The 22,233-nt window shown below is 45.9% G+C and overlaps 1 protein-coding gene across 1 annotated transcript; it reads right to left on the bottom strand.

Annotated features, from left to right (window-relative positions):
• Window positions 1-700: 700 nt before the first annotated feature.
• Window positions 701-21,972, bottom strand: POLG2 (DNA polymerase gamma 2, accessory subunit). The gene is made up of 8 exons (XM_062216710.1): window positions 21,349-21,972; window positions 14,774-14,900; window positions 14,544-14,649; window positions 12,284-12,457; window positions 8,163-8,303; window positions 6,104-6,184; window positions 3,157-3,257; window positions 701-899 (listed from the first exon to the last, which is right to left on the bottom strand). The coding sequence occupies exons 1-8, from the start codon at window positions 21,872-21,874 to the stop codon at window positions 734-736; spliced, it is 1,422 nt and encodes a 473-aa protein (XP_062072694.1). The 5' UTR covers window positions 21,875-21,972; the 3' UTR covers window positions 701-733.
• Between the last annotated feature and the right edge of the window lie 261 nt (window positions 21,973-22,233).

Genomic DNA, 22,233 nt, shown 5'->3' with positions numbered 1-22,233 from the left:
ATATTTTTGTATCTATTTATTTGAAAGGCAGCGTGACAGAGAGACAGGAAGGGAGGGAAGGAAAGTGTGTGTGTGTGTGTGTGTGTGTGAGAGAGAGAAAGAGAAAGAGAGAGACAGAGAGAGAGAGAGAGAATCTTCCATTCACTAGATCATCCCCAAATATCAGCAAGAACAGAAGCCGGGCCAGACTAAAGCCAGGAGCCAGGAACTCCATCCAGGTCTTCCATGTGGGTGGCAGGGACCCAAGTACTTGGGCCACCACCTGCTGCCTCCAGGAACATTAGTAGGAAGCTGAATCACAAGCAGAGCAGCAGTATTTGAACTGGTGTTCTGATATGGGAGGCCCAGCAGTCTCCATAGGCCAATGGTGAGGGCTTTTAAACAAAGTCATTGTGAAGCCATACCCAACAACACAGCACAGGCATGCAGCTCCTGGGTAAAATGAACAGTGTTTACCACTGAGCAGTTCTAAAAAGGCATGAAGGGACTTTTGTGGTAAGGAAAGTTTTCTTTTCTTTCTTTTTTTTTTTTTCATTTGACAGGCAAAGTTAGACAGTGACAGAGACAGAGAGAAAGGGAGGGAAGTTTTCTATGTTGTCATGGAATCAATCAAAAGTATAAAAATTGAATCAAAGAACCAAAAATGTCCACTTCATATGTGCAAGGGAGCTAAAAAGAAAAAAACACACAAAGCAATCGCAGCAGTAGAAAAGAATATTTATTACACAAATACCTACACATTCTGAGCTGATGATATATACTTGATTAGAAAGTCTTTTAGTTTGGATATGTGCATCATTTCCTTCATTGTGGTGTCCCTGCTTCTCAAGTGGATTAAACCATTCTCCAGAGTGCTCTCAGTGACCAGAACTGTGAAGAGGATGCTCATTTCATCGTACCTGCGAAGAAGCCGTCACACACGTGAGGTCAGATGTAGCCCTGAACCCCCACACGGGCAGCTTCAGGCACCTTCAGACTGTACCGCTGCCAAGAGCTACAAACTCAAGTCAGGACTTGAGTGATGGCCAAAAAAAAAAAAGCTTAAAGTTTCTGAATCATAGTCAAAGCAAAATTTTCAGTTTCTAACTTATTAGTACAGTCAAAAAATCATAAAGTAAAATTTGGAAAACAAACACTGTGCCTCAACACAGCATTTGGGCACATTATGGATGAACTGCATAATTATCTCAGCCTTTTGTTACTTGGATGTCATCCATGAACGATTATTTTAGACCAAAGTCTCTTACAACAAACAATATTACAATTCAGGTCTGATTTATAATAAATTATACCCAAATACTTCATTTGTAACTCAGTATGGTTCAGCAATTACTGAATCATTCACAGTGGTCCTCCTTCTGCTCACCAAGTCACATTATACTGCTGTTTATTTTCTTTGTAGAACTGCACCACAATCTATTTTATTCATCTATTTACTTGTTTGTTGTCTACATTGTTCCACTAGAATACAAACTTCTAAGACCAGGACAATTTTATGTCCTGTTCACTGCTGTAACATAACAGGTGTCAATAAATACCAGATAAGAATATCCTGGGGCAATGAAGCCTTTTCCATATAAAGAACAATTGTAACTTGAAAATTTCCACATGACTCAAAGGATAAGATCTTAGAACCTGGGAGGACTGCAAAGGTCAAGTACTGTTCCTGCACTTATGACGAAACATTCATTGCTCTATGTCAACTTATAGAAACTATTTTTTTGTGACATCAACTAGAAGGTTATTTTAATGTTGTCAGAAAATCAAAGAGCAAAACACAAAACACAACAACTTTTCACCTAAAACATACATATTCAACACAAAAAGCTTTAAAAAAAAAAAAAAAAAGCCAAGGCTAATACTAGAGACAAGTAGCTCAGCTGGGAAACTATTTCAATAATCTGAGCAAGCTACTGGGTAATGCGAGCAAAGACAGTCTTGAGGTATAATTTAGGAGGCTGGCTGACAACACCTGGTACAGACTGGAGATGGAGAGGAAGGGAAAGGAAGGCATTAAGCATGAGGCAGGTTGATGCCCTTTAACCAAAATGTTCAGGACCAGAAGAGTTTTGGTTTTGGTTCTATTTGCATATGCATAATGAAATATCTTGAGGATGGGACGCAAGTCTAAACATAAAAATTAATCTATGTTTCCTAGCTACCTTATACACATAGCCCAAAGGTAATTTTATTCCATATTTTTAGTGCATCTGTGCTTTGACTACAACCATCACAAGAAGTAGGTGTGGAGTTTTCCACTTGTGGCACATGTTGGTGGCTCAGAAAGTTTCAGATTTTGAGCATCGTGGTTCTGGATTTTCACATGAGGAATGTTCAACCTGTAGCCAGTTTCAGTCTTGAGCAATCGGGGTGGTGGTGGTGGTGGTGGTGCACAGAGGTGCCAGTCACTGAGAGACTAGCCCTCTGCCCCCCCCCCCCAGGGCCCCCTGGTCTCGGGATGAAGCACATGGCAGCCAGCAAGGCGTCTCACACCATGTTCCTTCAGGCCTGAGGCAACCAAGTTATTCTCCACACCACCCTGATGAAATGGGGCGTGCACACTTCATGACTCAGGTCATGACCTGCACAAACACACCTATTTAAGTCCTGAGCACCGCTCCTGCTGACACGATTATCTGCGGGCACATGGTTCTGGGAAAGCTAAAGTGAGGAATAATTTTAAATTATACTTTTTTTTTAAATGTGAAAGGCAGAGTTCCAGAGAGAAGGGAGGGAGGGAGGGAGGGAAGGCGAGAGGGAGAGCGAGAAAGAGAGAGAAAGAGTATCTTCCATCCACTGGTTCACTCCCCAAATGGCTGCAATGGCCAGAGTTGGGCCAGGTAGAAGCCAGGAGCCAGGAGCTTCTTCCTGGTCTCCCATGTGGGTGCAGCTGGGCCATCCCCCACTGCTTTCCCAGGTGCCATTAGCATGGAGATGAATTAGAAGTGGAGCAGCCAGGACTTGAAATGGTGCAAATATGGGATGTTGGCACCACAGTCTGTGACTTTACCTGCTATGCCACAGTGCTGGCCCCTTATAAATTTTACTTTCTATATGTCTAGAAGGGACTCACTTCTGTTGTCATAGAGAAACATATAATCAAAAACTCTGAATCAACATGTTTTAATGACAAGGAAGACAATCAATCCCTCTTACTTTGAATAAAGCTGCTCCAGTGAAGACTGTACGGTTTCCAAATAACCAGGCCAGACAGAAATTCCGCTTTCCAGTAATTCCTTAAATAGCCCTTGACAAACCTAGAGAAAAACACAAAAACTTCAAATGTGAAAGAAATAAGCCATAGTAATTACCCCATTTTTGAGAAATCACAAATCACCTTCCTCAGTCTCTAAAGTGGAGACTTATTTATGATATTAATGTTGATATGATGTACTTTACATTTTAAGTTTGGATCACATACTTCCCCTGAAAATGAATATATTAAGCCCTGTAAACCTGAGTACGAAGAACAAATCTTCTGAAAGATATTTACAACAAAGAATTTCTATCATCTCACTCAACAGATTCTATCAGAAAAAACACAGGAGGTCCCAGGGGCTCTGTTAAGACCAAACTCTTTTGAGAGTGCAGCCTGAGCTCTGAGGACGCTGCTTTGTCAGGGTGAGAAGGAAGACGCAGGAAAGGTAAAGTAGGAGAAAACCAGTGAGTGGTATTCCAGAATTCAACTAAAGAAAATGATCTATCTACCTACCTACCTACCTACCTGCCTGGCAGAGTTACAGAGAGGTAGAGAGTCCATCTGCTGGTTCACTCCCCAAACGGCTGCAATGACCCAGACTTGGCCAGGCAGAAGCCAGGAGCCAGGAGTTTCATCTGGGTCCCCTAAGTGGGTGTAGGGGCCCAAGCACTTGGCCATCTTCTGTTTTCCTCAGTGCATTAGCAGGGAACTGGATTGGAAGTGGAGCAGCTGGGACTTGAACTGATGCCCACATGGGATGCCAGGGTTACAAGGCAGTGGCTTTACCCACTAAGCCACAGCACTGCTCTCCCTCCCTCCAGTCCCGTTCCTGGCTTCTGCTATTGCAGGCATTTTGGGAGTGAACCCATGGATGGGTGATTTCTTTCTATGCCTTTCAAACATATAAAAATTGAAAAGAAAATTATCTGATTAAAAAAAGGAAATAGTAAAGTTTAGTGTGTCTTCTATATTTCCAGTCAGGCTTTTGCCTCCTTAAAGCTAATCACTCATTCTCTTCTTCTTCTTCTTTTTTTTTTTTTTAAAGATTTATTTTATTTATTTGAAAGACAAAGTCAAGAGAAAGGTAGAGACAGAGAGAGAGGTCTTCCATCCACTGGCTCACTCAATTGGCCGCAATGGCCGGAGCTGAGCTAATCTGAAGCCAGAAGCCAGGAGCTTTTTCCTGGTCTCTCATGCTGGTGCAGGGGCCCAAGGACTTGAGCCATCCTCTACTGCTTTCCCAGGCCATAGCGGAGAGCTGGAAATGGAGCAGCCAGGTCTCAAACCAGCGCCCATATGGGATGACGGTGCTTCAGGCCAAGGCATTAACCCAGCACCACAACTCTGGCCCCACTCATTCTCTTCTTGAAACATTTTTTTCGGGCTAGTGTTGTGGGGGATCTGGAGGAAGCTCCTAGCTCCTGGCTTCGATATGACAGAGCCCAGACTGTTGCGGCCATTTGGGGAGTGAACCAGTGGACGAGAGAGTTCTTTCTTTCTTTTTTTTTTTGGACAGGCAGAGTTAGTGAGAGAGAGACAGAGAGAAAGGTCTTCCTTCTGTTGGCCCACCTCTCAAGTGGCTGCTACGGCAAGCGCACTGCGCCAATCCAAAGCCAGGAGCCAGGCACCCCCTATGGGAGATTTCTGTCTCTTCCTCTCTCTCTGTAACTGCCTTTCAAATAAACAAAATAAATCTTTAAAGAAGAAAAAAAGCCAGGAGATGGGAACACTGCCTGGGTCTTCCACATGGGGTGCAGGAGATGGAATCAGGAGCAGAGGCAGGGCTCAAACCCAGGCCTCTACATGGGGTCCAGGAACTCTAAGTGGCATCTTACCTGCTGCACCAAACACCCCACCCCTGTACTGTTTTCTTGACAAGCAATGGTGACACAAAAGAAAGTAAAATCAAAAATACCTTAACAATCTAGAATGTTCTACAGCAGGATATCTCACTGTCAGCACTGCAGACATGGGATGTTTGGCAGCACCTCTGGCCTCCATGAGATGTCCACTGAACTACTACCTGGCCTCTGTGCCCCCGCCCCCTACTCCACCACATCTGCCCCCATGCCAGACCTCTTTTCAGGGGCCAGGCCCAAAAGCTGGGCAGCTCTCCAAGTCTTTCAGTTATGTCCTCACTCAGACAAAAATCTCTGGTAAGAAACTAAAACCACTTCCATTATTCATTTAGCCACTCAGCTGGCCAACAATAGCCCCAGCTATTGCAGGTACTTGGGGAGTGAACCAGCAGATGGGAGCTCTCTGTTTCTGTCTTGTAAATTAAATTAAAAAAAAGAAAAAAAAAAAAAAAAGCATGGGCCAGCACTGTGGCTCAACAGGCTAATCCTCCGCCTAGCGGCGCCGGCACACCAGGTTCTAGTCCTGGTTGGGGTGCCAGATTCTGTCCCGGTTGCCCCTCTTCCAGGCCAGCTCTCTGCTATGGCCCGGGAGTGCAGTGGAGGATGGCCCAAGTGCTTGGGCCCTGCACCCGCATGGGAGACCAGGAGAAGCACATGGCTCCTGCCTTCAGATCAGCGCAGTGCGCCGGCTGCAGCACGCTGGCCATGGTGGCCATTGGAGGGTGAACCAACGGCAAAGGAAGACCTTTCTCTCTGTCTCTCTCTCTCACTGTCTACTCTGCCTGTCAAAAATAAAATTAAAAAAAAAAAAAAAAAAGCATGACTTCAATGGCAAAACTTACTGAAATATATTCAGCTTCCTTAATATTCTATACTTCAAATTATCTATAATTAACCACAGTATTTACACACAGTTCATTATTTATTTCAAACATTTTTAAAACAAAACAAATGAACCAAAGTAAAAACTTAAAAGGCAAGCTTCTGAGCTTACCTGGAGTAATGGTCATTATTTAATCTCGACATTTAAACTCCTCTGACCCACCTGTCTGAGCTCCACTGTCGGGCCTCTCCCCACGTCCAAAGCCACCTTTATAGGGGTCAAACAAGGGTGAAGTTTAAGTACCTGCAGCAATTGAAGAGGGAAGGGGTCAGGAAAAGGGAGGAAAAAGCACATCTCGTTTACATGTAGCACAAATGCTTGCACACACAGCATTTCTTAAGTTGTTAAAATTTCCTGTGTGAAGATGGAAGTTGTCTGAGGTCATAAAAACCCACCACGTAATAACGATGTAGTCGGCTGTTCATATCCAGTTGCCCTCGGATATCTCCACTTAGATTCACTGGGAAAGTGAAAGGCACTCAATACTCTCCCGCTTTCTGCTCCTCATTTCCCTCAGCCAAAACGCCTCCTTCTGGCCTCACCTCCTCTGGACCCTCTCTCTCGCCAGAACCTCCCGCTCTTCCCATCTGTTCATCTAACAAACATATTAATAGCTGTGTGATGCCAAAACAGATCGCAGTGTTGAGGACAAAAACCTGTCCCTTGCGGTGCGGAGAACAGATGAGAAACAGAACCAGCAAGCAGGTAACATATGTGAAGGTGACAAGTGTTAAAAAGGGAAAGGAGGGCCGGCAAGGGGTAGCTGGTGGAGAAGCCATTTGTGACTGTAACCAAGGTGGTCAGCAACGGTCCTCTGTGAGGTGCCACCGAGGCAACGACTTGAAAGGAGGCTGGGGATGAGACACGTGGGTGACGGAGGCAGAGCATTCCCGGCACGGAGAGCACCGTGACACGGCTCTGGAGGGGGCACACCCAGCGTGTTCTACCGCCAGGAGGGTCAGTGCTGCTGGGGCGCACGGTCAGGTACGGGGCAGCAGCGGGCAGAAAGGAAAGGGCTTTGGCTTTTCCTGAGTGGGACCGGGGCTTGCTGAGTGTTTGCAGCAGGGGAACAGCATGGCATGCATCCTTTAACACGGCTGCTCTCCTGGCGGAGAGGGATGACGGGGGCCTGGACTGGGTGAAGCAGCCGAGGGGCGAGGCGCGGTCCCACTAAGGACATATTTTGCAGTTAAAGTCAAACAGAATTTGCTGATGGTTTGGATGTGAAATAAAAGAAAAAGAAAGCATTGCCCCTTGTTCATTTGCTGCACACACCCCCTAAACTCCAGTCTCACCGCAATCTACCCCCGGACTTCTCTCTGGTCATCTTGGGCTGAATGAACGTTGCACTGTGACTCACGGACGTGGGCAGAGAGGTGCTCTGGATTCCAGCTCCAGCTGAGCACTCGTGCCAATGCCACAAAACATCACCTGTTTAAACTGCTGTGGGGCAGCTTGCTTTCACTCAGGGGAATGACTATTTCATCCGTCACTTCAACCCCCACACCTCCCAATTCCCTGAGGAAACGCAGGGAGCGAGGGAAATGCCCTTCAAAGGCTAAGTGGTGCCAGCAGCCCATTCCTATTTACGCCACAACCACCATGCCTGCTCCCTTTCCAAGGCGACTCCCTCTACTTGTGCTCCTGCCCCACCTTAATCGTTTCCCGTTTCCTCCAGCATCTTGCTGTTGGTCACTCCTTCCCTCTCCTGTAACTTCAACCCCCACACTGTCCTTCCCCCGACTGTGCTCAGAAACCTGCTCCAAGTATTTGTCTTGAGTCGTTCCCTTGACTCAGGCCCCTACCTGGCTCCTGAACCCATCCATGACCAGCCAGTTGGAGCCAGACCAGACCCGAGACCCTAGCACAGAGAAGTCAACACCACAGGGCTCGCTGGTCCTGTCTCACTCCTCCTTATCTAACACTCCCCCTCCTGGTACACAAAGTCAGCACAGCAAACGCTGGCCCACTGGGATGCTGTCTGCACGTGACCACACAGAAGTGTGTCTGGATTATCCGACAGGTAGGGGTCATGCTTTGTTCTATTTGGTGAGAACCTGATTGTTATTCCTGGGGCCAGGCTCATAAAAAGTGGAAAACACTTAGCCTACGTGCCCCAAAAGAGATGTATTACCCAGTGCCTGTGAGAAATCGAGCACACTGACAAAAGGGGAAACCCAGTTCTCGTCTCCCAAGTCCATCGCTGAGACATCAAAAGCACCTTTCTATGAAGATGTTGCCTTCTGCTAAAGGAGTTCTCGGCTAGCTGGAAAGAATCGTGGAGGTAGGCCAGCACGCCGCGGTCCAGGTCCCCACTTACAGACAGAACACACGGAACCACATTTTTCCGTCCATCTCGGCCCTTCACAGAAAATGAGAACAAAAATAAAGCATAACTTAGCACAGCTCTTTCTTAAAGTTTTTTTCTTAAAGTATTTCAGGCTTACACAATCAGAATTTACCCTTAATTTATGTTATAAAGCTTCTACTTTGCGCCAGGCTATGAGGCTTACAAAAACACTGAATAAGGGCCGGCGCCGCGGCTCACTAGGCTAATCCTCTGCCTGTGGCACCGGCACTCCGGATTCTAGTCCCAGTTGGGGCACCAGTTCTGTCCCGGTTGCTCCTCACCGTCCAGCTCTCTGCTGTGGCCCAGGAAGGCAGTGGAGGATGGCCCAAGTGCTTGAGCCCTGCACCCTCATAGGAGACCAGGAGGAAACACCGGGCTCCTGGCTTTGGATCCGCGCAGCAAGCAGGCCGTAGCGGCCATTTAGGGGGTGAACCAACGGAAGGAAGACCTTTCTCTCTGTCTCTCTCTCTCACTGTCTAACTCTGCCTGTCAAAAAAAAGACACTGAATAGTTAGTGTGCTTAGGGAAAGGGGTCAGACTAAAATTTTGTGAAATATAAAATTATTTTCATAGTACATAAACATTTTTAAAAGCTTGCTTTTAGCTTATTTACAACTATAATTATGAATACAAAATATATTACAACACATGATATAAACAAACTTTACTTTTTAACTGATGAAGAAAGAGTCATCTCAAATTTTAAAAAAATTTCAAGTATAAAAATTTTTAGGGGCCAGCAACATGGCATAATGGAGTTAAAGCTGCCACCTGTGATGCCAGCTGCTCCACTTCTGATCCAGCTCTCTGGTAATGGTCTGGGAAAAGCAGTAAAAGATGGCCCAAGTGTTTGGGCCCCTGCTACTGATGTGGGAGACCTGGAAGAAGCTCCTGGCTCCTGGCCCAGCCCTCGCTGTTGCAGTCATGTGGGGAGTGAATAGCAGATGGAAGGTCTCTCTCTATGCCTCTCCCTCCCTCTATTCCAATAAATAATCTTTAAAAAAATTTTTTTTAACATTTTAGAATTCTAAACAATTCTACCTTTTTCCTTATTTTTCATATAATCTTTTAGACACTGATGTAATTTTTAAAAATTTTTAATTAGTTGATATAATTTTTTAACAGTTAAAACTCTCAACTTCTACCAATTATCCATGATCAAGAAGTCTTTACTAATACATTCTTGCACCAACATTTAAGCCTATTTGCATGGCATATGATACTATGGAGGTTAACGAGAATCTGCCCTCAAAAGGCAGTGATTCTGATATCTGAGATTCCAGCCTAACTCTTATTAGTTGAGGTCTTTCACACATTTATGGAACTGACATTTAATAAGATAATCCAGGGGCACCACACAATCCATACTGCCACTGGAATCAAAAAAAGACTAAATCATATGTAAGCATTGAGAAAGCTTTAATGTTTTCTTTCAAAGCTGAATACCTAAGGATGTGCAGATACTCAATGGCAGCTCTTCTGAACAATACCTGATTTCTTACTCCTTCCAGAACAAACCATTTTCTATCCTCATTGTTCTTCAGATTTTACTGATGTTGCACTGCTCTCTAAAAAGAACACCTCCAATAATATAATGAGAGGTTAACTACAAACTCAACTGAAAACAAATATAAAATAGCCTAGGAAACCTCCTGAAAAAGCATATTAAATGACACATACTCTATTTAGTATTTTATTACTTGTTCTATGAATTCTACTGAATTATGAATTCTATGAATTAGGGAAACAGAAGAGCCACATTTCAAAGAAAAGTAAAAATTCTGCAGAAAGTTTTTGTCACTGAAAATTATCCCAGTAAAGAAAACAAGAGACTAACAATCAAGACACAACAATTATGTTTACATTCCTAGTCCCAAGACTGAGTTGGTCTTTAACTATAAGTAACCAAGTAAGTTTAATTTTAAAAATGAATATTCCAAAATGAAGTGTTGTGGTGGAACTACAGCAAAATGTTCAAAAATGAGTCTTTTAATTTTTCATGTTACCTTAATCATATTTAAAAATTAATCTATCTTCTATTCATTATATATGAACTAAAGGTTTTGCATCCCTAATCTGAAAATCTGAAATGTTCCAAAATCTGAGACTTTCTGACTGCCCACAAGACATCACAAGTGGAAAATTCCACACCTGACCTCATGTGATGAGTTGCAGTAAAAACACAGGTGTACTAAAAATATCATAAAACTGCTTTCAGGCTTTTGTTTAAGGTGTATATGAAACAAATACATTTCTTGTTTAGATTTGAGTCCATTTCCAAAATACTTCATCATGCTACATGTAAATATTCTAAAATCTGAGAACAACCCAAATCTGAACACTTCTGACCCAAACATTTAAGATAAGAGATATTCAACTCATAACTGTTTCCAGAATTATAAGATTTTCAAGTTTCAGGTCCCTTTTTTCACTGTCAAAATGTACTGGCTGCCAAACATAAAGAACTTTACTGTGATAGCCAGAAAATCTACACATTCAAATCCGAAAACTTTCAAGAGTGGTTCATCACCATTCCACCCACCACAAGCCTCCAGGGAGCTTTAGAAGGCAGGGCCCTCTGAAGGGATTATGTGCTTTGCTGAAATTTTTGAAAATTTTGTTTTACATTATAAAGTAAATGAAGCAACCATCCCTCTCACTGCTCTTTTTTTGGTTTTTCTCTCCTGCTGAGGCCGAGATTTTGGTCAGCTGGCTGGAGCATCCAACTCGGGGGTGGGGTGGGGTGGGGTGGGAGTGGTGTAGGGCCAAGCTTTTTTTTTTTTTTTTTTTTTTTTTTGACAGGCAGAGTGGTCAGTGAGAGAGAGAGACAGAGAGAAAGGTCTTCCTTTTGCTGTTGGTTCACCCTCCAATGGCCGCCGCGGCTGGCGCGCTGCGGCCGATGCACCGCGCTGATCCGAAGCCAGGAGCCAGGTGCTTCTCCTGGTCTCCCATGGGGTGCAGGGCCCAAGCACTTGGGCCATCCTCCACTGCACTCCTGGGCCACAGCAGAGAGCTGGCCTGGAAGAGGGGCAACCGGGACAGAATCCGGTGCCTTGACCGGGACTAGAACCCGGTGTACCGGCGCCGCAAGGTGGAGAATTAGCCTATTGAGCCATGGCGCCGGCCAGGGCCAAGCTTTTTAAAAGACTAAACTGTTCAGAGAAGGCAGTGGAAGATGGCTACAAGTGTGGGAGACTGAAATGGTGTTTCTGGCTCCTGGCTTTGGCTTTGGCTTGGACTAGACCATACCATTACAGCTATTTGGGGAATGAACCAACAGATGCAAGATCTCATCTCTCTCTCTCTCTCTCTCTCTCTCCTCTCCCTCTGTGTGTGTGTGTGTGTTTCTCCCCTTATCTTGGTTGCTCTGCCTTTTAAATAAATAAATATTAAATAAATAAATATTTGAAAGGCAGAGTTACAGAGTGAGATTTTCTATCTGCTGTTTCACTCCTCAAATGGCCACAATGGACAGAGCTAGGCTGATCTAAAGCTAGGAGCCTGGAGCTTCTTTCTAGTCTTCCACATGGGTGCAGGGGCCCAAGCACTCGGGCCATCCTCCACTGCTTTCCTAGGCGAATTAGCAGGGAGCTGAATCGGATGTGGAGCACCCGGGACTCACCTTGGTATCCATATGGGATGCTGGTGCCGTGTGGCTTTACCTGCTATGCCATAGTGCTGGCCCCATATATAAAATTAAAAAAAAAAAAAAAAAAAAAAGTCAAGGTCCTAAAAGACAAGGAATACATGAAATACATAATCCTGTCAAGGGCATTACTGGGATAATCAGTTTAATTTGCAGGGTCCTGTGGCACGGATGGAAATGGTAGATTACTGTTAATTTCCTGGTTGTTTTGTGGTTGTATAAGCAAGTATCTTTGGGCGTGAAAATTACACACAGACGGATAAAGGGATCATAGAATACCATGTCTGCAATCTGCTGCTTCAGAAATGACCAGACAATCAGGGTAAAGAGCTGAAGGTAAACATACGTGTAACTTGGAGACATCTCCAGGATACATGTGTAAAAGTTCCTGATCTCCCAGGTTCCACAGGGTTTCTATTGGCTCCTTTCCCCAGGGAAAACTGTAGTAAAGTTTGCTTCCTTTGCGACCCTTTTCATCCTGACAATCGCTGCTGCTGAAGTTAGATGGACTCATGGCAAACTGAAAAAGAAAGTCTGTGTTGTTAACTATTGTTTTTTTTTAGATTTTATTTTTATTTTTAAAAAAATTTTATTTAAGGTATACAAGTTTCATATATTTCATGTATACAGATTTAGGAACATCATGATACTTCCCACCTTACCCTCCATCCCGCCCATGTTCCAACCCTTCTTCGTCCTCCCTCTCCTATTGCCACTCTTAATTTTTACATAAATCTATTTTCAGTATATTTTATCCCATAAGGTTAACTACCCTAGGTAAAGAGTTCAGCAAACAGTATGAAGAAAATAAACCGTTCCTCAACAGTAGAGACAAGGGCTGTAAACAATCATTGTTAGCTTATTAAAATAGATGTCAATTTACCTCTGATCCCATACTGATCCCTAAGGATTAAAGTTGTCTGAGACCTTTTATAGATCAAATGATTGAAAATTAATTAAGTTCCAAATAAAAATTGCAACATTTAATTAAGTAAAAAATTCTCAGAAAACTATGGAGAAAAACTTGGATTCTTCCTGGAGTTTTTGTGCTCAACTAATAAGTTCATCACAAACTAAAAGCGATAAAGAAAGTATGGGGCTGGGGGCCGCCGCCTGCAGTGCTGGCATCCCATGTGGACGATGGTTCAAGTCTCAGCCACTCCACTTCTAATCCAGCTCTGTGCTATGGCCTGGGAAAGCAGTAGAAGACGGCCCAAGTCTTTGGGTCCCTGTACCCGCGTGGGAGACCTGGAAGAAGCTCCTGGCTCCTGGCTCCTGGCTTTGGATCAGCACAGCTCTGGCTGTTACGGCCAATTGGGGAGTGAACCAGCGGATGGAAGACTTTCTCTCTGCCTCTCCTTCTCTCTCTGTGTAACTCTTTCAAGTAAATAAATAAATAAATCTTAAAAAATATATATATATATTGGGGCCAGTGCTGTGGCATAGCAGGCTAAGCCTCTGCCTATGGCGTCAACATCTCGTATGGGCACCAGTTCATGTCCTGGCTGCTCCTTTCTGATCCAGCTCTCTGCTATGGCCTGGGAAAAGTGTGGAAGATGGCCCAAGTATGTGGGCCCTGCACCAATGTGGGAGACCTAGAAGAATCTCCTGGCTCCTGGCTTCAGATAAGCTCAGCCCCAGCCATTGAGGCCATCTGGGGAGTGAACCAGTGGATGGAAGACCTTTCTCTCTATCTTTCCCTCTCTCTGTCTGCAATTCTGCCTCTCAAATAAATTTTTAAAAAATTTATTTATTTATTTATTTATTTTTGACAGGCAGAGTGGACAGTGAGAGAGAGACAGAGAGAAAGGTCTTCCTTTTGCCGTTGGTTCACCCTCCAATGGCCGCCGCGGCTGGCGCTCTGCGGCCGGCACACCGCGCTGATCCGATGGCAAGAGCCAGGTGCTTCTCCTGGTCTCCCATGGGGTGCAGGGCCCAAGCACTTGGGCCATCCTCCACTGCACTCCCAGGCCACAGCAGAGAGCTGGCCTGGAAGAGGGGCAACTGGGACAGAATCCGGCGCCCCGACCGGGACTAGAACCCGGTGTGCCGGCGCTGCAAGGTGGAGAATTAGCCTAGTGAGCCGTGGCGCCGGCCTAAAAATTTTTTTTAATAAAAAGAATAAAGTATCACTCAGTCACCATTCTTGCCCTTCTTGAAGTGTTTGATTATTTGTAATTGTCATATTTTTGGGAGTTGAGAAAAAGCATGAAAAGGTAAATGCTTGCTTTACACATTTTTCTCCTCAGTAAATGCTAAAACCTGATCCTAAGTTCCGGAGCCACTTCTGATTCCTGCGGAGTTTGTGGAGGTGAGTGACAGAAGTGGAAGCCAGGAATGGGGGGCAGGGGTTGAGGAGTTTACTCTACTTTGAACATAAAGGCTCATCAACAAATGTCTTTACCAAAGTAACTTTGTTATCTGGAATAATGAAAACCATTACAAAGAGTTTTCTTATTTGTATCTGCTGACTTGTTATGGTTGTTTTGTTCAAATGTAAGATGGCCACATCAAACCACATTTCCTTTACAATACAGAAGCGTTACTACCGACACATTTAAGACAACTTATCTACGAAACTACTCAATTAAAGGTGGCTATTGTACCTTTCTCCACCACAGGAGTCGATGCCGTAACCAGAAATCAAGCCACTGGCTGGAAGTTCTCGCAGAAGTGAACCACACTAACGAGGCTTCGGTCTTCTCACCAAGTCTTTAGATGGCCAAAGGATCAACAAGTTAGCTTATCTGAAAGGTACACATAGAATCCAGCCCACAGTAGAATGGCTGGCTGCTGGCTATCGAAACACAAAGCCGAGTTTCTGGCCATGTTGTACCTTTTCGTGCCGCCAGGGATCTGCTCGGTGTCAGCAACAGGATGGAAGCACACTCCAATCTGAGCGAGGCCGTAAGGCAGCCTCTTGTTCACCAGATCCAGGCCATTGACATAATGTTCCAAAGCACCTGTCACAGGTAAGGCAAGCATTGTATAAATCTACTCCTTAAACCCTAATTGTTTTTGTCAATTTAAAGTCAAACTTATAGTGTAAGAATGTTAACACAGCAGTACAAGTGGCATGGAGCTATAAAAGATATACGCCTTAATTTGAGGTAGTTTCATCCTTTTGTTTGAAAATTTTCAAATCTACAACAGTTGAAAGAACAGTATAATAAACACCTGTATACCTTTCACCTAGATTCATGAATTACCAGCATTTTGCCACTTTTTCTGTTTACTCCTACATACTTTGCATGCATGTCCTAAAAATCAGTGTTCTCTACATGTCATTATTACAACTTAAAAAGTTAATCATAATACCATAATATCATCTAACGTATAGTTGATTGTTTTAATTGTTCCAATTGTCACCCAAAACTTCGTTTTGTGCTGTTCTTTCTCTCCAAATAAGGTTCATGCACTACATTCTGGTGGTCTCCTAAATCCCTTTCAGCCTAGAACATCTGCCCAGACTCCTTTCCCCCAACTTTGCTTTTAAATCACTTTTGAGTCCAGGCTAGCCATAAGTTATCTCACATTTGGGATTTATCTGATTGTTTCCCTGTGATTTAAATGAATCATTTTAGTAGGAATACTACATAGCGGATGTGTATGTCTTATTGCATCATAACAAGATCAAATTAGCCCACTAGTGATGAATCCAAACTTGACTACTTGGCTAAGATAATAAATATCCACTCCTACAATCTTTCACTCAATATTTCACTTTTAAAAAATTTACTGCAGGGCTGGCGCTGTGGCATAACAGGTAAAGCTGCTGCCTGCAGTGCCGTCATCCCATATGGGTGCCAGTTCGAGTCCCAGCTGCTCTACTTCCAATCCAGCTTTCTGCTATGGCCTGGGAAAGCAGTGGAGGATGGCCCAAGCCCTTGGGCCCCTGCACCCACGTGGGAGACCCAGAGGAAGCTCCTGGCTCCTGGCTTCAGATCAGCGCAGCTCTGGCCAATTGCAGCCAATTGGAGAGTGAACCAGCGGATGGAAGACCTCTCTCTTTCTGCTGCTCCTTCTCTTTAACTCCTTCAAGTAAAATAAATAAATTAAAAAAAAATTTGCTTGCAAGTCACTCAATAATTTAGTATCACTGATGTGATCTCTGCATGAATCAATCATACTGGGGGGAGTTGCAAAATCATAAAATGATAACTTCTTCTAATCTTCCCTTTTACATTTATTGCCAAAACATAAGCTTTCTCCAATCCCCACCCCTCAATTATATATTGTTTTAACACTATGGCCTCTCAATTTTCTTACTCTGCTCAATGTATTAAGACCCACTGTCATCAATATTTTAATGCTCAGTATGTTCCAAATGTAGCCAGTTGTAGCCCTCTTCAAGTGAGCATCTGTGTCTCTTTGACATGACTCAGTCTACAAGCAACTCACTGCTCTTCACACCATAAAGTGATCCAAACTCTCACTGTATTTCCCAGCCTTAAGCCTGGAATCAGGGGCATTTCCCCAAGTCCTGGTTCATTTTAGAAACCAAGATCTGGGCACCAGGTGCGCTCCTGCTACTAAGTGTCATCACTTCCATACCCTTTCAATGAAGTTAGGGAATACATATTTTTAAAACTCATGACTTCATACTGATATTATCAATTCAAATGTAACATTAAACTTTACCTTGGCTGGCACCTCGGCTCAATAGGCTAATCCTCCACCTTGCGGCGCCGGCACACCGGGTTCTAGTCCCAGTTGGGGCACCGGATTCTGTCCCGGTTGCTCCTCTTCCAGTCCAGCTTTCTGCTGTGGCCCAGGAGTGCAGTGGAGGATGGCCCAAGTGCTTGGGCCCTGCACCCCATGGGAGACCAGGAGGAAGCACCTGGCTCCTGGCTTCAGATCGGCATATCACGCCTGCCGTAGCAACCATTTGGGGGGGTGAACCAACGGAAAAGGAAGACCTTTCTCTCTCTCTCTCTCTATCCACTCTGCCTGTCAAAAAAAAAAAAAAAAAGTTTACCCTAGCCTTTTTTTTTTTTGACAGGCAGAATGGATAGAGAGAGAGAGACAGAGAGAAAGGTCTTCCTTTTGCCGTTGGTTCACCCTCCAATGGCCACTGCGGCCAGCACATCGCGCTGATCCGAAGCCAGGAGCCAGGTGCTTCTGGTCTCCCGTGCGGGTGCAGGGCCCAAGGACTTGGGCCATCCTCCACTGCCTTCCCAGGCCATAGCAGAGAGCTGGCCTGGAAGAGGGGCAACCGGGACTAGAACCCGGTGTGCTGGTGCCGCAAGGCGGAGGATTCCTTTTTTTTTAAATCATGTCTTCTCTTCAAGTGAAATCCTGTTTTGTTTTGTTTTACAGATTTATTTATCTATTTGAAAGAGAGTTACAGATAAAGAAATCTTCCATCTGCTGGGTCATTCCCCAAATGGCCACCATGTCCGGAGCTGGGCCAATTCGAAGACAGAAGCCCCGAATTTCTTCCGGGTCTCCCACGTGGGTGCAGGGGCCCAAGCACTTGGGCCATCTTCCGCTGCTTTCCCAGGTGCATTAGCAGGGAGCTGGATTGGAAGTGGAGCAGCCAGTACCACAGGCTGCGGCTTTATCTGTTAAGCCACAGCGCTGGCCCTGAAATTCTGGTTTCTAAATACATTAATCCAGCTTTTTGCTTTATCCAAAAAATACACATAACTGCTTCTGAATTATATTTAATATAACATTTCTACTTAGACTGAAGTTCAAAATATCTTCTTTATGCCTTTAAACTACATCCCGCTAAATGACAGGACTGTGCTCAAAAATTACTTGATTGGATAGACTAGGCAGTGGATAATGAGGAAGACTGGTCAAAAAATTTAAAAAAAAAATCTGTTTAAAGACACGGGAAAGCAACTGAAGCAGCAAAGATTCTGAGGGTGGTCCACGACGTGGGAGAACAGAGGAGAGGAGAGCGCTGAACTCAGCATTCCCAAGCAGCTGAGCTGAGCTGAAAAACACCGAGCAGAGCCTTTTGCTATACCATGGGAAGTGTGAGGCTGAAAATGTGTTCCGGGTCCACCGAGGAGAGCTTTTACTGGGAACACTTAAAAGGCTACACCTAGAGTGGAAACGTGGATAGACGCAGTCCAATCTCTAATCAGCTTAACCCCTGATTGTACTAAAATAAATTCACACTCCAGCTGCCTGGCAGAAGCAAACAGAAATTCTTCCAGGAAGAAACCATTAAGGGCAGATGTTGTGGTTAAGGCCCAATTAGGGGTGCATAAGATCTAGTTCTGTTTTTAAAGATCTACTTATTTAAAAGGCAGTTAGAGAGGAAGACAAAGAAGAGAGCGATCTTCATCCCCTGGTTCACTGTCCAGATGGCTGTGATGACTAGGGCCGGGCCAGGCTGAAGCCAGGAGCTTCATCTGGGTCTCTCATGTGGGTAGCAGCAGCCCACGTACTTGGGCCATCTTCTGCCTTTCCAGGCGTCTCATCAGGGAGGGAGATCGGAAATGGAGCAGCTGGGACTTGAATTAGCACTCACATGGGATACCAGCATTGCAGGCAGCAGCTTCACCTACTGTGCCACAAAGCCATCTTCTGCTTCTTGCTAATGCATACCCTGGGTGACAAGTGCCTGCCACCCATGTGGAAGAACCCCCAGATGCAGTACCGCACTCCTGCTTTGGCCTGGCCCAGCCCTAGCTGTTGTGGGCAATTAGGGACTGAACTAGGTGATGGAAGGTGGATCTCTCTGTGTTGTTCTTTCAAATAAATAAAACTAATTTTTAAAAAATATTTTAAAAATATTTGTTTGAAAGGCTGAGTTACAGAGAGGCAGAGGGAGGGGGAGAGGGGGGAAAGGGAGAGAGTGAGAGGGAGAGGTCTTCCATTTGCTGGTTTACTCCCCATATGGCCACAACTGGGCAGATCTGAAGCCAGGATCTTCTAGGATTCCCACATGGGTGCAGGGGGCCAAGGATTTGGGCCACCTTCTACTGCTTTCACAGGCCATAGCAGAAGGCTGGATCAAAAGTGGAAAAGCTAGGACTTGAACCGGCGCCCATTTGGGATGCCAGCCCTAGAGCTGGCAGCTTTACCTACTATGCCACAGCGCCAAACCAAACTATATTAATCTAAAAAGAAGGGGCCGGCACTGTGGCTCACTTGTTTAATCCTCTGCCTACAGCGCTGGCATCCTATATGGGCACCGGGTTCTAGTCCCGGTTGCTCCTCTTCCAGTCCAGCTGTCTGCTGTGGCCCGGGAAGGCAGTGGAGGATGGCCCAAGTGCTTGGGCCCCTGCACCCGCATGGGAGACTGGGAGGAAGCACCTGGCTCCTGATCGGTTTAGCTCTGGCCGTGGGGGGGGGGCCATTTTGGGGGTGAACCAACAGAAGGAAGACCTGTCTCTCTAACTCTATTAAAATAAAAAAAAAATAAAAAGATAAAACCTTAATTTATAGCTAAAATTTAAATACATTTTTTGAATTTACTTGACAGGCAGAGAGACACCATCTGCCAGTTCACTTGCCAAATGCTTGCAATGGCTGGGGCTAAGCTGGAGCCACAGCCAGGAGTGGAGAAAGCAATCCAGGTTGCCTACAACGGATGGCAGGAACCTAATTACTTGAGTCATCACTGCTGCCTCCCAAGGTCTGCACTGGTGGAGGCAGGAGCTGGGGATCGAACCAAGGCACTTTGATGTGGGATCTAGGCATCTTAACCGCTAGGTTAAACATGCTTCCCCTCTACAATTTTTTTTTTTTTTTACCTATAATTACCTAGAATATCAAGATAAAAGCAAAGTGATTAAAAACCCAGAGAAAACTAGAAACAGATTAATCATGTTACTAGCTGTGGACTTTAAAATGTGATTAACATGTTCAGGAAAGCTGAAGATGAGAAAGGGTCTATGTTGTCACAAGGACCGAAGAAAAAACGGAGCAGTAACATTATGTGGAGAATATGGCTGAGAATCTTTAATAAGTCATTCATAGGGGCCAGCGCTGTGGCACAGTGGGTTAAAGCCCCAGCCTGCAGCACCAGCATCCCATATAGGTGCCGGTTCAAGTCCTAGCTGCTCCACTTCCAGTCTACCTCTATGTGGAGGATGGCCCAGGTCCTTGGGCCCCTGCACCCACATGGGAGACCTGGAAGAAGCTCCTGGCTTCGAATCAGCTCAGCTCTAGCCGTTGTGGCCAGTTGGGGAGTGAACCAGAGGATGGAAGACCTCGCGCTCTCTCTGGCTCTACCTCTCTCTGTAACTCTTTCAGAAAAAAAAAAAGCTGTTCATGAACCGAGACTGTCACACAGTTCAGACATGGAACAGAGCAAGGGCAAATGGAATAGAAAAAAGAGGCAAACTGGGTAACTCCAACCTAAAAATCCCGGACAACCAAAGAATTTGGCAATTAAGTGGATGTAAATTTCCTAAAGGTGAGGAAATGCTGACACATCAGTAGATGCTTGAACAGCGAGATCTAAGAGAGCCAGGTTTCATTTTCTAAGGCTCCAAGTCTGTGTAACTTGGAGGATAGTGATTTTTTTTTTTTTTTTTTTGGACGGGCAGAGTTAGACAGTGAGAGAGACAGACAGAAAGGTCTTCCTTTTCCGTTGGTTCACCCCCCAAATGGCTGCTGCAGCAGGAGCCAGGTGCTTCCTCCTGGTCTCCCATGCGGGTGCAGGGCCCAAGCACTTGGGCCATTGAGGAGAGTGATTTAACAGATTCGTCTTAGGACATGATAAATGGGCAATGATTCAACTATCCCCAAAGTAAAGCCTTCATGCAATGACATATCACAGATCAAACTGATTACATTTATCACCAGTTTCAGTTTGCTTTGTTTCATTAAGGAAGTCTCTAAAGGGCTACAACGTGGGTACTAATTTTCAGAACCAGGGACGTTTAAAGGATCTTTTAAGTTACCTTATGGAACCCAATGGCAACGAGGGCAATGTGCAGGTAGGATGCCGCAGCAGCAGATCCATCCTAAAAGGAACCTCAATATTTTCAGAATCTGTGTGTTGTATTTGACAAAAGATGCCCTACAAATTACTGTGCATTCACTCAACAATCGCTTATAAAGTCCTATGATTTGGTAAACTCAAAAATTACCTACAGGGATCTTCAAACAGGTTGTATATCAGTTTTCAGTAAGGAAAAGTGTGTGTGGGGGGGTGTAGGCATTTTCTTTCTTTTTGCTCTAGAAAAATGAGCTCTTGACTGTAATTACACCTAACATCGAAGAGTAACTGTGGAAGTAAACATTTTGGTAACAATTAGCACAATGGTTCCATTCAAACACAGGACACAGATGAGGTCCTAATTCAGACATGGAAACAGAGTAACTCGAATTCTGAAATCTGAGGGCGCCGGCGAGGCCTCGGGCAGGCGAGGCGCAGCACGGGCTGCGCGAGGCTGCCTTTGCACCCCAAACCTGTTCCGAAGCGCGAAGGCTGGTGCGTACCGTGGAGCAGGCTCTCCCGCAGCCTCCCGGAAGCGTGTAGTAAGTTCTCAAGAAACGCTACCAGCTCCTCCTTACTCAGCTCCTTGTCGTGCACGATTTCGCGCAGCGTTTCTGCGGGAACTAACCTGAGGGCCCCGCGCCCGGGCGGCCCAGGGCCCGGCTCCTGGTGGCGGGCGTCCACCGGGAACACCTGCTCCCTGAACGCCACCACCGAGGACCACCACTCCGCCGCCAGGTTCTTCCGCAACTCCACGCCCAAGGGCCCGAAGCCCGGGTGGCACCCGCTCAGCAGGCGCTGCCGGCTGAGCTGCAGCCGGCTGCCGCTGAGGAAGTGCCTCGTCCGGCAGATCTCCAGCAGCGCCGCGCTCCCCTCCTCGGACGCTGGGGCTCCGGGCCGCTCGCTGTGCCCGGGGAGCTCCGCGCGCGAGCTCGGCGGCGTCTCCGTCCCATCCACTCGACCCCCAAACCCAGACAACAGGCACCTGCAGACTTTACGGCAGGTCCTGACAGTGGCACGGGAACGCATCTCCCTCAGCAGCTAGGAGCACAAGCTCTCCTCGGTCGGCTGGTCCCAACAAACCGCCATCACCGCAGCCGCCCCCGACCGCGCAGGCGCGAAAGGAGCGAGCGTGCGCGACGGCGGCAGGCCCCGCCCCGGAAGCGCGTCGCGGCAGCCGGCGCCCCGCCCCCGGGGCGCCTTTCTTCGCCGGTGTTCGCGCTGGGAAGGCCGACCTGCCCCCTCCTCGCCGTGCCCTCTCTCCCCGCCGCCATAGGTAAAGGTTACTCCCCCCAGCTATCAGGATGCTTAAGGGGCAGCCTGTCACCATCTGCGCACAGAGCCGGGCTCTCTGCGTGGCCCGAGGCCTTCCTAGGAGCCCCGGCCGC

The sequence above is a fragment of the Lepus europaeus genome, chromosome 18 (assembly GCF_033115175.1).
Source record: "Lepus europaeus isolate LE1 chromosome 18, mLepTim1.pri, whole genome shotgun sequence".
In the NCBI taxonomy this organism is placed as follows: domain Eukaryota; kingdom Metazoa; phylum Chordata; class Mammalia; order Lagomorpha; family Leporidae; genus Lepus; species Lepus europaeus.
The sequence above is the reverse complement of the archived record's forward strand: the minus strand, read 5'-3'. Positions and strand labels throughout refer to the sequence as shown.

What these genes read in the sequence shown, in the direction of transcription:
- POLG2 (XM_062216710.1), bottom strand. Translation starts at nt 21,874, where the DNA reads ATGCGTTCCCGTGCCACTGTCAGGACCTGCCGTAAAGTCTGCAGGTGC. An exon ending in GAGATGTCTCCAAGTTACAC is followed by an intron (nt 8,304 to 12,283) that starts GTATGTTTACCT and finishes TTTTCTGTGAAG; the next exon opens with GGCCGAGATGGACGGAAAAA. An exon ending in GGCAACATCTTCATAGAAAG is followed by an intron (nt 6,185 to 8,162) that starts GTGCTTTTGATG and finishes CAATTGCTGCAG; the next exon opens with GTACTTAAACTTCACCCTTG.